Source organism: Dendronephthya gigantea, unplaced genomic scaffold (assembly GCF_004324835.1).
Source record: "Dendronephthya gigantea isolate DGI-Jeju-01 unplaced genomic scaffold, DenGig_1.0 000022F, whole genome shotgun sequence".
In the NCBI taxonomy this organism is placed as follows: Eukaryota; Metazoa; Cnidaria; class Anthozoa; order Malacalcyonacea; family Nephtheidae; genus Dendronephthya; species Dendronephthya gigantea.
This window is the reverse complement of record NW_021163032.1, coordinates 2,514,156-2,530,972: the sequence shown is the minus strand read 5'-3', so window position 1 is coordinate 2,530,972 and position 16,817 is coordinate 2,514,156. Positions and strand designations below refer to the sequence as shown.

The 16,817-nt window shown below is 37.3% G+C and overlaps 2 protein-coding genes across 2 annotated transcripts; one reads left to right on the top strand and one right to left on the bottom strand.

The window, feature by feature from the left end:
* Nucleotides 1-8,980: 8,980 nt before the first annotated feature.
* LOC114522411 lies at nucleotides 8,981-9,889 on the top strand. The gene has a single exon (XM_028543083.1). It carries the CDS (start codon nucleotides 8,981-8,983, stop codon nucleotides 9,887-9,889), a length of 909 nt encoding a protein of 302 aa, XP_028398884.1.
* Nucleotides 9,890-11,945: 2,056 nt separating this feature from the next.
* Nucleotides 11,946-12,881, bottom strand: LOC114522410. Its single transcript, XM_028543082.1, has one exon. It carries the CDS (start codon nucleotides 12,879-12,881, stop codon nucleotides 11,946-11,948), a length of 936 nt encoding a protein of 311 aa, XP_028398883.1.
* Between the last annotated feature and the right edge of the window lie 3,936 nt (nucleotides 12,882-16,817).

Here is a 16,817-nt window from a genome sequence, read left to right as displayed (position 1 = left end):
TTGTTTTTCTAAAGAATTCATAATGAACTGACAAGCAATGTTCTCAGCCTTATAACGGACTAATCTAATCCTAGCCTAGGCAACTTGGCGGTTTGAATACTCGGCCACTCCTTATCACTCCACTGTTGGCTTTCCCAGGGCTAACAACGGGCTGCTGCGGAACATGTTGGACCTGCAACTTTGGCGGCGTTAATGGAGGTGGTGTTGATGAAGGTGACACAGGTGGAGGTGTTTGTCCGGCAGAATGGCTTGATAAAACTGTTCCTTGGAAGCGCGCAAATGTTTACGATTTCTCCTGAACTGCCTGCCATCCTCAGTTATCACATCATAAGATCTGATACCCGCTTCTCTTGTTACCTGACCTTTTATCCATTTCTTCTCTCGATCATTTGGTTGAGGGGTAATTCGCACCACTTGACCTTCTTTCAGCGTTGGAAGCTCCTTTGTCTGTCTGTTGTAATAGAATGCTTGTTTCTCCTTCCTTGTCAGAATTTGTTTTCGTACATCAACTGGCGCTGGTTGTGGCTTTAGTAATGGTTCAGCAGTCGGTAACTGTGTCCGAGTTCTCCGACCAAACATTCTTTGAGCTGAGGACGTATCCATGCCTTCCGTTGGAGTGTTTCTCCAGCTAAGCAACGAGATAAAATACTCCATACCTGCCTATTTGCTTTTCTTCATGAGGTTCTTGGCTGTCTTGACTCCATTTTTGGCTCTTCCATTGCTCTGAGCATGCAATGGTGAACTGGTGATGTGCTTAGTTCCTGCAAATCTCATAAAGTTAGTAAATTCAATCGAATTAAATGGGGGACCATTGTCACTACAAAGTTCATTACTTTGGTTTGAGTGCATGTGTAGACTCTGAAGTGTTGTGTGATTTTTGCTTCTGTTGATTGTTTGCTGCTTCGGCTGCTCTGCATATGTTTAAACATTTTTCTAAAGTTAAACTGGTTTCCTGTAGCAATTTCTTCTGCAAAGTATTGTCTCGAACTAACTCCTCCTTAAGGGCTCCAAATTCGCATGTGTCAGCTAAAGTACGAATGACTGTCGCATATGTGTCTATTGTCTCTCCTTGTTGTTGAAATCTGTTGTGAAATTTGTACCGCTCATAAATAGGATTTGTCTTACCTATGCAGTAATTGTTCCATAATTCTATTATCTTCGTAATGTCTTGTCTTTCCTCGTCATTTCGGAAAGGTAAACCATTATGAATTTCCATAGCTTCAGGACCAATGCACGTGATAAACGTAGCAACTCGATATTTTTGGTCGCGTTCGGCGAGGTTTGTGATTACTTCATATGCTTGCCAAGTCTGACACCAGTTTTTCCAATTTTTCGCTAAATTGCCTGTTAGACTTATTGGCTGTGGGAGCGGTACATTAGATGTAAAAATCTGCTGAGTTGATGGACCTGTTGCCTGTTGGGCTTTCATTTTCTTGTCGTTCTTGCTGTCTTCGTGTCGCCATAATTAGTGCACTTCAGGACTCGATTCCTTCTAGAGATTATTCGCTTTATCAGCGTTTATACTTTAGCTTTTTGATGTCTCTCTTCTTTGAGAAGCTAAAGTTTCTTCACACCTGACACGATGTCATATTATTGTATCCAAAACTCGTGTATCATTGAGCACATTTTAATACAGATTACATTAATACAGATAACAATTTACATTACCCATCATGCACGGGGCACGAGTTACACAGGGCACCTATGTAAATAACGTTACAGAGGCTTCAAAATGTAAGTGTAAGAAATGCCATGGAGTGTAACAAAGACGAAAGTTCGGTAATTGCCAAATTTACATCTCCCAAAAGAAGAATTGCATTGCAAGTTGCAAGAAAGAACAATTGCACCGTGTCACAGGGCCTTAAGGGTCAGTTGATATTTACACGCCATTATAGCAGCCTGTCGTTTGACATTGAATACAGCATAGGTTTATCGCAGTTATGCTTTACAGGTTACCCAAATGTACGTATTGATGTTCGTATTGACGATTAATTCGCAAAAAAATGAACGCTGAGTACGTCAGCAGCTAAATTACGTATTAAATACAGAATATTATACAACATTATTGGATGAGGTTTTTGTGATATGCAGAGTTATCAAGGTCGAGGTAAGTGTTACGCTTACCGATCGAGCCCTTGATAACTCTGCATATCACAAAAACCGAAATCAATAATTGTTTTATTATATATTTGAAGAATAGTAAAGCAATATCCAAAAATACATCAATAATTATTAATACTTAAATACATTCAAATGAATACCGCTTGTTGACCACCGCAGGGTCACTTGCAGATAACTCAGTTATCTGCTAGCAGATAATTATACATATCTCAATATTATACATTGCGTGTGTATTGTCGTCCCTGATTGATGATGAAGTAGTAAAAATAATTTGATTGGCTAATAGTTGGCAGATAAATCGCGCAATCACGCAAAATTCAGTTATCTGCTAGCAGATATATCATGTATATATCATAGTAGTTATTTGAACTTTAAATTTGTCCCCTGATGATCGTGTAAACGTGAAACTTGAGGTTGCGACTGTAATTGTAAGTAATCTATTAATATATAATAATAATACATATATAAAAAGATATAATATGTTGGTTGCGCACGCCGTCGTGAATTTTGCCGCGTTGGAAATTTTCCGCATGACGGCATTTCGCGAAAAGTTCTGATCTGCGATTTAGGCTTTTCCTTGCCATTGAAAGGCGCAGCTTTTCTTCGGTGCGTTGCCTACAGTATTATCCGCGTTACAACACTCAAGAGTCCTCTCTGTTCTGCAGCACATGAACCCGCAATCTTGCGCAAAGACATTTCGCCACTATCTTTTCTCCGAGTCGTCGCAAAGCGCTATTCTTGTAGAAGAATATCAAACAATTCAAACTCGAATTAAAGGTTAAAAATGTCCCTGACCAAAGTTGAATAAAGCAGAGAGTTTCGTCACTACAGTCTTTTGGTTTGTTCATTTCTAATCCAAATGTTATGATGGTGGGAAGATAACACACGAACGTACATATAATTGCCAGCAAACACGCAGAAATCTTTCCGGAAGAGATTTTAGCCATTGCTTGAATATTTTTCCGCCCATCTTCCTCGAAATCTCCTAAAGGTATGACCATGCGCTTCTGCTGAGTTCTCGCAATGTAAAATATTTTAAAGTTCCAATAGAGAAGGAGAAGTACCGCAGCTCCTATTGACGCAACATGTGATGCTGTCACGATGTAATCTTTCGGGTTATGGAGAAATAATACTACATCCATTGCACCAAATGGCAACTGAAATATTACAAATATAAATATCAGTTTTGATCTTGTTATGAACCTCTCATGAAAAAATGGATGCTCCAAGGCCAGATACCTTTCAAAAGTCATCGTCAAAAGCGCAGCCAACGAAAATACGTACAATTGATAAATATATCTGTCAGTTATATTATCAGCAGAACTCATGAATACCCAGTGACTTGTTACTTGAAATGTTATCAATGGATGAAAGACAACAACCACAGCAAGATCACAAAAAACCAAAACGAGAATCGTGAAGTAACATGATTTTCGTCGCAGCGGTGAGCTCAACAAACTCAGTATGACGACCGAGTTTAAAAATATTCCCACGAATGTAAGCAAAACGTTCACAGCACACAAAAGTACAGCGTTCAGTTTGAATGACAATGTTATAGTAGATGTTTCGTTCATTTTAGACAATATAATCTTGCCTCATTCACTATATTCAACGATTAGTATACCTTTATAGAAAATTTATTGTCGTGCACGTTTTGAACCCGTCTTGAAGCCAGAGTGCGGCAAACAGCTGAAAACATTTCGTGCAAAGAATAAATGTTCAGTATTCCTCCTTAGGATCGACGGTGAACATCAGTCACATGCGACACTTGAACCAGAATAAAAAAATAATAAAAGTATAATTGCTGACTCACGCTTCAATTAATAATATAAGCTATAACCAAACTAAAGCTGTTCTCTCGGAAGTAAAAAACTTCAGGCGTTAAACCCAATACCCAACTAATAAGCTGTCTCCTATTGAAGTAATTTAAATGATAATTGATCTTAAGGCCTATCTACACGATGCGATTAGTCGTATGCGATTCTTATCCTGACGTATATGAAAACGATTGCTGACGCCACTCTTTCTGTTCGTCAGTTTATAACAAAAATTCAAAATGTGACATCTTTACACGTATTTACTCGAATACATACGGCAGTATACGAATCGCATACGACTAATCACATCTTGTAGGTAGGCTTTAGAAGGCACGATCTAAAGTTGACGCACATTTCATGTCGAGAGATGTACTTATACTACTTTGCATGAGCCAGACATACAATATAAAATGTGTATTTTATTAAAACACAATTTTATAATTATGTAAACTAGGTTCTATAGGTCTAAACGTTAATGCTTCAGATACGTATAGTAGGCTTTTTCACTCCAGCTTTTCTTTTAAAGTGCCCATGTCATAAAATTGGAATTTATCTCATTAGAATTGCCGTGAAACGTAGATTACGAAAATAGTAACCACATTTGAAATTGAGTTTGTTTTCGCGGAGAAACAAAGCGATAAAGTTTGAAAATTTCAAATTTTAACGGCAAAAGTTTTTGAAATCCGCGACAGTCGGAAACTGGTAACTAATACGTCACAATAGGAACTCGCATATTGCGCCTTTAGATAAATAATAGTATGTAGTACAAGAGAAGCGATTTCATGCCAGCTAAATTCGGTTATTTAACGTGGCAGAAATATGTCTTCATCAAGTTTAGCTATTGAGAAGTTACCAAAGGAATGACACCGATTAGAATTGTTTTCCTGCCAATGCAATACCAAGAAAGAACAAAAGTTAAGACCATGAACGCGGGTCAATGTCAGCCTTGTCAGGCAGTAAGAACACTTCGGACCATAAATTAACAAACCAGATGCCGATGATAAGCTGAAAGGCTATCGCGAAATGGATCGAGCGATCGCATAACGATCATCGCATCGAAACTACAACGAAGACTTGATCGTAGACGTCAGTAAAAAGCAAATGTTTTCTTATGATTTTGATTGCGCGACTTGCTTTCTGTGACCCCAGAACATAATATCATTACGCTAGATATACACTATACAGTATTCAAATTACAAATAGATTCTATGGTAGTAATGTGGCAATTGTACTTTTGCATATAGATATAACTTTTTTTCTTAAGTTTCGTCCTAGTTGATCGTCATTTGTATAATTGTGCACATATAGTTCACCCTAATGCATTTTACTGCCCTTATATATATTTATATATTATATTAATAGCATTATGATTGAGGTTTTCCTGTGGCTCATGAGTACCGGTATTTCTACAATGTGTTTATGTGTAGTTCAAATGTTCAATCACGCATGCCTGTGTGATTCTCTGGTTAATTTTCATTACAAATCAACTGAGCTAGAGTATGAGTGGAGTTCCCATGCGCTTTTAAAAAATAGTTCAATGAGAGACTGAGAAATATTAATATTAACTGAGAAATCTAACACGTCTCGCGCAAAAGAAACATATCAAATCATGTGTATATAAATATAACACAGTACATTTAGCTTTTATTATCGCATCTTTTTTACCAATATTCTTTAGCTGTCCTTACTAAAATGTGCCAACTTGCATCTTTTGAGACGTTATTTTATGATGCCTGCACGCATAAAACCTTTATCTGTTAACTTAAACACTGCCTTCGTGTTTACAACACAGTGACTCAATTGGTCATGACTCATTGCGAATTTGCAATTATTGCGCGACTGTTGCCGGGAACGTACAATTATTAAAGCCATTTCACAACACATTTTGATAATATATGAGTCACTTTATACAGAATTGTCTGTTAAGTAAGAACAAACCACTTTTTTGCGCAGTTAGCTTCTACTTATTACTCCATGCAATAGAGTTACTAAGTTGTCGCGTCGAACGAGTTCTTATTGTGACGTAAAACACCTTGTTTCGCACCAGTCTCATTTGCGCGGTTTTCAGAGTTTTCATTCCACCAAAATCAATGTTTAGACTGCAATAACTCGAAAAATAAAAGTCCAGTTTCAGTTTTGATTCAGAACTTACTAACTCATTTCAAACAAAGATTCTAAAAATCTAAATTTCAATTTTATGACATGGGCACTTTAACGCAGCAATTTAACGCACCAACATACAGATTCCCAAACCGCTTACAATCAGGCGGAAACTTGAAGGATAAAAGGTTGTATTCATGGCCGATATTCGTTCAGTTTTCTTGCCCCCCATTGCACTATATTTAAGGTGGCTCTCTACAATATTGAAAACTTGTGATTTAGATTTGAAATTTTAGCACGAGAATCTTGCTAAAGAAGAGAGAAATTTCCCGGATATATTAATAACCAACCTTCTAACAATAAAAAAATTTCCATAAGTATGACGTCATTGCCGCTGTTATGGTAACAACGGCGTTTCAATATGGCCAACATTTTACATATTGACAAATTTTACTGGAAAACGAGATCGTTTACCGCCAATCTTTATTTTATAAAACGTTTTCGTGCATGAAAATAAAAATTTAAACAAGTTGAAAAAATTCTGTGGAGGCAAAATTATTAATATTAAATGTTACTGTTGGAGTTTTGGTTAATATATCTGGAAAAATTCATTTCCATCAGCAAGAAATCTCCTCCCAAAATTTTAAATCTAAATCATTCCCGCGGAGCGCCGTGCAAGGGTACTAATTTCGCCCGGAGATTAGGAACTACACCCGCGTCAGAACATAGCGAAATCCAAAGTTGTACAAATTCGATGTCATGGACCTTGGACGTTCGACGTTCAATAGTCATAGTACATGTGCGCACGCACAAAATTTAAACGATTAATGACTGCATGAAATCAATAATGGAAAAACAACATTCGACGTTTAGTGCTTGGGGAATAAAACTATTTGTGCTGCTTTGATGTTTTGAAGGTTTAGTTATAGTGAAGTATTAATTCTCCCTTTAACTGTGAAAGTCTATAAACTGCATGCAAGGTGATGCAGCAGGTAAACGGGTGATTTCACTTCACCTTTACGACTGTGTTTGTTTCCGAAAAATTTGAAACACCACTCATCAGCTATAGGCTTTACACTTAAGTCATTTCAAAATAATTTATATACTTAGAAGGTTTGGACTGGCTGGCTCAGGAAATATTTTGCTTCGTTTGAAATGGCCAGGGGTTGCTGCATGCATGTATTTTTAGTAAAATGTAGTAAGATACCTAAAGTTAACGCTAGAATTTTTTTTGGGTGTCTGTGTTGTTCCCTCGTGCACTATATTTTACGATTTGTATAGCTTTACAGAACCTGCATTGTCACTCCCGTTTTGCAGTTTGTTTAAATATAAACGAGGTCGGAGGTCACGAAAACCCGTCTTGAAGATAACAGCTGAAATCAATAAGTGGTCCGTAAATACATCAGTCACATGCAACACTTAAACGAAATTAAACAAAGGCATAATTGCTGACTCACGCATGAATAAAGAGTGTCTCTGCATGGGGGTTCAAAATTTTAAATGCCAAAACCCAATGCTAACACTCAACTAATATGTTGTCGCCTGCTAAAGTAATTTAAATGTTGATTTATCTTAAAAGACACAAGTTAGGCCTGTTTTCCACTAGGCGAGATTTTTCGATCGAAAACAGTATTTATCAAAACCTACAAAAGCTCGTACTTCTACTATGTTTTACACGCTTCAATAGATTACAGGCTGTATATTTCAAGAGAAGTACTCCTTATTTTGCCGAACGACCATGCGCAAAGACATTTCGCCAATATCTTTCTCCCGTGTCGTCACATTGTGCTATTTCTGTAGTAGAATATCATACAATTTAAACTTGAATTTAGGGCGAGAATTGTCGATGCCCAAAGCTCGATAGCTCTGAAAGTTTGGAAGGGAAGCAAACTGAAATGCAAGGGCAGCGTTATATTTACACATTTGAATTTGCATGTATAATTTATTACTTATTTATTACTTATTTATATTATTTATCAGATGTCTTAATTAGGACAAAACGTCACTATCAAATATTTTTTATTACTTTTAAATTGTTAAAATTGTCTTTTATCGCTTTACTAAAAGCACTATGTTAAAACGCAATACTGATCCTATAGATTCAGCGACTTTAGCAGCCTCAAATGTCCAGTAGCTTACGCGCATACAATGTTAACAGACTATGTCTTCTCAGTCTCGCACAACAATTTGCCGCAACCTTGCGCAAAGATATCTCTCTACTACCTTTTTTCCATGTCGTCGCAAAGCGCAATTCTTGTAGAAGAATATTAAACAATTCAAACTTGAATTTAAAGTGGTGAATGTCCATGACCAAAGGTCAAGAATGCGCAGAGCTTCATCGTTCCAGTCATCTTTGGTCAGTATCAACCCAAAAAGTATAAAAGTTGGAAGATAGCACACGAATAAACATAAAATCATTAGCAAACATGAAGAAATCTTCCCTGGTGAGAATTTAGATATCTTTGTTTGGATGCTTCTTTGCTCATAATCATTTAAAACTCCCAGTGGTATGATCATGCCCTTCTGCACAGTTCTCGCTGAACAAATGGATACACCAAGGCGAGATACCATTCAAGAGTCATTGTAAAAAGGGCGCTCAACGAAAAAGCGAACAAATGACAAAAGTAATATAAAAATGTCGTATCTTGACCAAGGTTTGGGAGCACCAAGTCACATATTACTTCAAATGTTATCAATGGATGAAAGACAAGAATCACACCGAGGTCTAAAAATGCTAGGATGAGAATCATGAAGTAACATAATTTTCGTCGCAGCTGTGAGCTCAGCAAACTCATTATAACAACAGAGTTTAAAAATATTCCCACAAATATTCTAATGGGTGCTGACTTTTACTGGAACTTTGTCTCCAATGAATAAGACGAAGTGAACAACCAGGTCCTGTTGCCCTGTTGACGCGCTTAGGATGGGTTTTGTCCGGACCCATGGAAGTGCAATTCGAGGAGAGTTCTATTACAACAAACCTTGTTGATACTCACATTTTACGGATTGATACCCCCTCATTTCAGGAGGAACCAAATCTGAATCTGAATGAGAACCTAAAGAAATTTTGGGACTTAGAGTCGGTAGGTATTCGTTATAATGAGCCATCTATTTACGACAAGTTTGTCGAGGATATTAGATTTAATGGCACGAGATACGAAGCAAAGCTCCCTTTCAAGGAACATCATCCCACGATCCCTGATAACTACATGTATGTCGTCAGCGTGAAGAGACTGAGAAGTCTAGTCCATAGTCTTCAAGACCAACCGACACTTTTAACTGAATATGATAACATAATTCAGGATCAAATTGAGAAGGGGATTGTGGAGCCAGTGGACCGCAAGAGCTTTGCAACACTTGGAAATGTGCATTACTTACCCCACAGAGAAGTTGTACGAAACGATAAGGATACGACAAAGGTTAGAATAGTATACGACGCGTCCGCCAAGAAAAACGGACCAAGTTTTAATGACTGTTTGTATGCAGGGCTTTCATCAACTCCACTCATCTTCGATATCCTTCTGCGTTTCCGTGTCCACCCTAACGCGATGACAGCTGATATAGAGAAGGCATTTTTGAACATAGCGATCGCTCAAGAACATCGTGATTTTCTGCAATTTCTATGGATAACTGATCCACATAGCAACGAACCGAGTATCATCCCACTTCGTTTTACTAGAGTGGTGTTTTGCGTTACGTCGAGCCCGTTTATCCTCAATGCAACCTTTCGCCATCATGTTAGTCAATACTTGCGCGATGATCCTTCTTTTGTTTACGAACTGCTACGATCCTTTTACAGTTTTACGTCGACAACTACGCATCTGGTCACGATTGTGTATCTGAGGCGCTAATGGCAAACTAACTCACCAGAACTTCAGCAAACATTTCAAGTAGACCCTGATTTTGCGGAAAAACCAAGTAGCTCTAATGTAGAACCCGTGCGAACTGTAAATGAAGAATATCGTGGTTATACAAAACTAGCTCAGTCTTGGAAATGAGAACGACATGATGAATAAGGTTCTTGGTTAACCGTGGAATGTCGTTAACGATATTTTGAAATTGACTTAGCAAAGGTTGTTGCTGATCAGTAACCAAACATTTGTACCAAGAGAATTGTGTTGAGCGTTTCGGCAAAGTTTTACGACCCGTTGGGCCTTCTTTCGCCTGTTATCCTCCAACTAAAGCTGTTGTTTCAAGAATTGTGTAAAAGTGACCTAGACTGGGAAGAACAACTAAGTGAACAGTTTTGTCATGGAAAACAATTATTTCTAATCTGAAGAATGCATTACTGTGCCTCGTTGCCACTTTCTAAAGACGCGGACACGGCTGATTGAGATACATGCCTTTTCCGATGCGAGCGAATCATCGTACGGAGCTTGTGTGTATATTCGATATGAGCACGAGACAGAAATCGATTGCAGTTTAGTTGCATCGAGAAGACAAGAGTAGTTGCGGACGCTTGTTATTTCGCAGTCATGCAACCGGAATCCGCTGTATCTTCGATGTTTTGGGTTATAGTTCAAAATATTAATTATAGTTATAGCAACTCTTATGTAAAGCATCTTGGTACGGGGGACAAGCGGAGTTAAATGCTTGTTCATCAGAAGAGATGTTAGATAATCGATTGTTAATAACTTCAGGAATTGCTTTCAAGAAGGCAGGTGGGTGATTACTTAGACGATGGACGTATTGCGAGTTGTCTGGTTTCATGTATGGTTTAAATGAAGAGGTTCTCAGGTCAAACGTGACATCTAGGTAACTGACACATTTTTTGTTGGCTTCGATTGTTATCTTTAGCTTATATGATCATTAAAAACACGGCAGATTTATTTCTTTATATTTTCTATTTCTTTCGGTTTTTTAAAACATCATCTCTGTAGAGAGCAATTTCATTTCGCTGTAGTCTTTGAGCTCACGAAGAATTCATTATGATATACCACTCGAACTTAGTTCCCTGAGTGCAAGAAGGGAACTTTTATCAAAATGCAGACAGAAATAAAGTTCTCCTAAGTAGCGCGACATTTAAATTCACCTGATGAGTGTGGCAAGCACTGCTTGTTGTACGAAACCATAACTATCGCTATGATAGATGTAGATAATGTAATGTGCTCAATGATTCGATTCCATGATTAATGAATTTTATTATACCCATCTATATTTTATGCATGCATGCTTCAGAATACTGCATTGAAAAATCCCAGGTGGTTCGGTGTCAGGATATATACCTTCTAATTTGAAACATATAGTCTCATAGCTACAAACAAGCATCAAGAATAACACAATCGTCTAAACACATGCAGAAATTATCTTGGAAAGAGAAATCACGATACGAAGTTCAACTGACGATGTTTTGCAAACATTCTTTATTAATGCGCCGCTACAGGAGTGCCCTTTCACCAAGATCTGCCCCCTTTGCCCTCGCATCGTTTCGGCGTCCCTGCAGACAACTTAGCAAATACTTATATGTATGTACATGTATATAGTTGAGCGGGGGGTTTATTAATTTAACATTTATTTTACTCGCACAACTTCTACTATATAACTCAGTATACGCTTTCCTTTGAGAACAAAAAAAGCTCGAAACTTGTTTAAATATACAAGAAAGCTTGTCTATATATTATATTGCCTACAGTAGTGAATAAAATCATATGAAATAGCTAAACCAAGTTTATTGTATTTTATCCCGTCTTATTAGCTCTATACTTCGGTATATCAAGCACTCTACTCGTCTACTTTCCATGGATGTATAATAATTTATGCTCTTTAAATCCTCTGAGAATATAGTTGCATTTAATGTTACTTTGTCAAGTAGAAACTCTGTTGTTATGGTCATAGCGTATATTATGCTTCACTTCAGATACAGCTGTGCATCTGCTGCCTCCTACAAATTCCAGTGCAGTCCCCGTTTTACAGTACATGAACCCGCAATCTTGCCCCAAGACATTTCGCCGCTATCTTTTCTCCGTGTCGTCGCAAAGCACTATTCATGTAGAAGAATATCAAACAATTCAAACTCGAATTTAGGGTAAAAAATGTCCACGACCAATGATAAATAAAGAAAAGAGTTTCGTTACCACGGTCTTCTGGTTTGTTCATTTCTAATCCAGATGATATGATGAAGGGAAGGTAGCACACGATCATACATACAACTGCCATCAAGCACGCAGAAATCTTTCCGGAGGAGATTTTAGTCTTTGCTTGAATATTTTTCTGCGCATCTTCCTCGAAATCTCCTAAAGGTATGACCATGCGCTTCTGCTGAGTTCTTGCAATGTAAAATATTTTAAAGTTAAAAAAGAGAATGGCAAGGAGTGCAGCTCCTACTGACGCATTCTCCCCAATCTTTACTGCAATCTTTTCGCTGTCATCTTTGGGGTTAAGGAGAATTAATATTACATACATTGCACAAGATGGTAACTGAAATATTACAAATATAACCATCAGTTTTGATCTTGTTATGAACCTCTCATGAAAGAATGGATGCTCCAAGGCCAGATACCTTTCAAAAGTCATCGTCAAAAGCGCCGCCAACGAAAATACGGACAATTGAGAAAAATATTTGTAAGGGTCCTCAGGGATATTTTCGGCAGAGCCCATGAATACCCAGTGACTTGTTACTTGAAACGTTATCATTGGATGAAAGACAACAACCATAGCAAGATCACAAAAAGCCAAAACGAGAATCGTAAAGTAACATAATTTTCGTCGCAGCGGTGAGCTCAACAAACTCAGTATGACGACCGAGTTTAAAAATATTCCCACAAATGTAAACAAAACGTTCACAGCACACAAAAGTACAACGTTTAGTTTGAATGACAATGTTATAGCGGATGTTTCGTTCATTTTTGAGAATACAATCGTGCCTCATCCACTATATTCAACGATTAGTATACCTTTATAGAAAATTTATTGTCGTGCACGTTTTGAACCCGTCTTGAAGCCAGATTGCATCAAACAGATGAAAACATTTCGTGCAAAGAATAAATATTAGGTATTCCTCCTTATAGGATCGGCATTGAACATCAATCACATGCCGGACACCTGGACCAGAATAAATAAAGGTATACTGCTGACTCACGCTTCAATAAAAAGCTATAACTAAACTAAAGCTGTTCTCTTGGGAGTCAAAACTTCAAGCGTTAAAAACCAACACCAACTAATAAGCTGTCTTCTGTTGAAATAATTTAAATGATGATTGATCTTAAGGTCTATCTACACGATGCGATTAGTCGTATGCGATTCTTATCCTGACGTATGAAAACGATTGCTGACGCCACTTCTTCTGTTCATCAGTTTATAACGAAATTTAAAATTGCAATCGTTACACGTATTTACTCGAATACATACAGCAGTATACGAATCGCATACGACTAATCCCATCGTGTAGGTAGGCTTTAGAAGACACGAGCTAGAGTTGATGCACATTTCATGTCGAGGGATGTACTTATACTACTTTGCATGAGCCAGACATGAGAGTATGAAATGTGTTTTTTATTAAACCCCAATTTTGTAATTATGTAAACTATGTTCAATATATAGATCTAAATGTTAATGCTGCAGATACGTAAAGTAGGCTTTTTCACGCTCCAGCTTTTCTTTTAACGCAGCAATCAGTTAACGCACCAACATACAGATTCCCAAACCGCTTACAATCAGGCGGAAACTTGAAGGATAATAGGCCGTATTCCCGGCATATTATCGGCCGTATTTAAAATTTTAGGCCGTATTTAAAATTTTAGCACGAGAATCTTGCTAAAGAAAAGGGAAATTTCCCAGATATATTAACCAACCTTCTAACAGTAAAAAATTGTCCATAAGTATGAAGTCATTGCCGCTGTTATGGTAACAAAGCGTTTCAATATGGCCAACATTTTACATATTCAAAAATTTTACCGGAAAACGAGATCGGTTACCGCCATTTTCTATTTTATAAAACGTTTTCGTGCATGAAAATGGAAAATTTAAACAAGTTAAAAAAATTCTGTGGAGACAAAATTATTAAATGTTACAGTTGGAGTGTTGGTTAATATATCTGGAAAATTTCATTTCCTTAGCAAGAAATGTCCTGACAAAATGTTAAATCTAAATCATTCCCATGCACGGAGCGCCGTGCAAGTCTACTAATTTCGCCCGGTTTTTGGGAATTACACCCGGGGGTAATGTGACAGAACATAACGGAATCCAAAGTTGCCAAATTTTAAGTCATGGACCGTGGACGTTGGTCGTTCAATTGTCATGGTACTTGTGCGCACGCGCAAAATTTGAATGATTAAAGACTGGTAATTTGCCACTTGCTAATTGGCTGAGACAAAATTTTTGTATTTCAATGAACAACGTCAGCAATTTAACTGTCATTTTGCAAACAATTTTTTTTAATGTTATTAAAATATTTCGTAAACACAATATGAAATGTGGAATCAAATAAAATGATATAAACACTGGGAAAAGATAATATCCCTACGGATCGTCGATATCAAGACTAGCAGCGGTGAAAAGGAATGACAGCTCTAGTTTGAATCCTTGAAGTGGTACGTGTCTACTTTGTTCATTTCGTGTTTGTTGTAAGAATCCAATTTATGAGCTTGGTTTGTCGTTTTTCCAAGACCTAACCGACTATTTAAGGCTTTAAAATTAATCATCGTTTTTACTTTAAAAAGAGTTCTTAAAAGTGTAATTCAGAGTTTTGTCTAATTATGTAACAAATATCATTTTAAGCTTTTATATAGTCGAGTGCAATCACTGAATGAATTCAATAATCGAAAAACAACATTCGACGTTTAATGTATGGGGAATAAAATTATTTGTGCTGCTTTAATGTTTTGAAGGTTTAGTTATAGTGAAGTATTAATTCTCCCTTAAACTGTGAAAGTCTATAAACTGCGGATGAGTGATGAGTGTGCAAGCACTGCTTGTTATACGAGAGAAATTTGTAGTGAATAAAATTATATGAAGTAAACCAAGTTTATTGTATTTTATTCTCGTCTTATTATCTTTATACTTCGGTATATCGAGTACTCTACTCATCTATTTTCCATATAATAATTTATGCTCTTTAAATCCTCTGAAAATATAGTTGCATTTAATGTTACTTTGTCAAGCAGAAACTCTGTACGTGTGGTCATAGCGTATATTGTGCTACACTTCAGATACAGCTGTGGATCTGCTGCCTCCTACAAATTCCAGTGGAGTTAGATTCTTACATCATTTAAGAGTCCTCTCTGTTTTCCAGTACATGAGCCCGCAATCTTGCGCAAAGACATTTCGCCACTATCTTTTCTCCGAGTCGTCGCAAAGCGCTATTCTTGTAGAAGAATACCAAGCAATTCAAACTGGAATTTAAGGTTGAAAATGTCTGTGACCAAAGTTGAATAAAGTACAGAGTTTCGTAACTACAGTCTTCTGGTAGGTTAATTTCTAATCCAAATGATATGATGAAGGGAAGATAACACACGAACATACATACAATTGCCAGCAAACACGCAGAAATCTTTCCGGAGGAGATTTTAGCCTTTGCTTGAATATTTTTTCGCCCATCTTCTTCAAAATCTCCTAAACGTATGACCATGCGCTTTTGCTGAGTTCTCGCAATGTAAAATATTTTAAAGTTCCAATAGAGAAGGAGAAGTAGCGCAGCTCCCTAATGACGCAACACATGATGCTGTCACGATGTAATCTTTGGCTTTAAGGAGAAATAATATTACATCCATTGCACCAAATGGCAGCAGAAATATTGCAAATATAACCATTAGTTTTGATCTTGTTATGAACCTCTCATGAAAAAATGGATGCTCTAAGGCCAGATACCTTTCAAAAGTCATCGTCAAAAGCGCAGCCAAAGAAAATACGTACAATTGAAAAAAATATTCGTCAGGGATATTTTCAGCAAAACTCATGAATACCCAGTGACTTGTTACTGTAAATGTTATCAATGGATGAAAGACAACATCCACAGCAAGATCACAAAAAGGCAAAACGAGAATCGTAAAGAAACATAGTTTTCGTCGCAGCGGTGAGCTCAACAAAAGGGAGCTTTAGCAGCGACTACGAGTACGACTACGAGTACGAGATTCGTCATTCTCGCGCGTTGTTTGCTTACGCCATCAGCCAAAATTCGTAGTCGTTGGGCTTTTTAGTACGAAATTTATCAAAAAACTCGTACTCAAAAGCCCAACGACTACGAGTTTTGACTGATGGCGTAAGCAAACAACGCGCGAGAATGACGAATCTCGTACTCGTAGTCGTACTCGTAGTCACTGCTAAAGCTCCCTAAACTCAGTATGACGACCGAGTTTAACAATATTCCCACAAATGTAAAAAAAAACGTTCACAGCACACAAAAGTACAGCGTTCAGTTTGAATGACAATGTTATAGTGGATGTTTCTTTAATTTTAGAGAATATAATCGTGCCTCGTGCGTTATATTTAACGATTAGTATACCTTTATAGAAAATTTATTGTCGTGCACGTTTTGAACCCGTCTTGAAGCCAGAGTGCGGCAAACAGCTGAAAACATTTCGTGCAACTAATAAATGTTCGGTATTCCTCCTTAGGATTGGCGGTGAACATCAGTCACATGCGACACTTGAACCAGAATAAATAGATAATAAAGGTATAATTGCTGACTCACGCTTCAAAAAAAAGCTATAACTAAACTAAAGCTTTCCACTAGGGACTAGGGAGTCAAAACTTCAAGCGTTAAAACCCAACACCCAACTAATAAACTGTCTTCTGTTGAAGTAATTTAAATGATGACTGATCTTAAGGCCTATATCTACACGA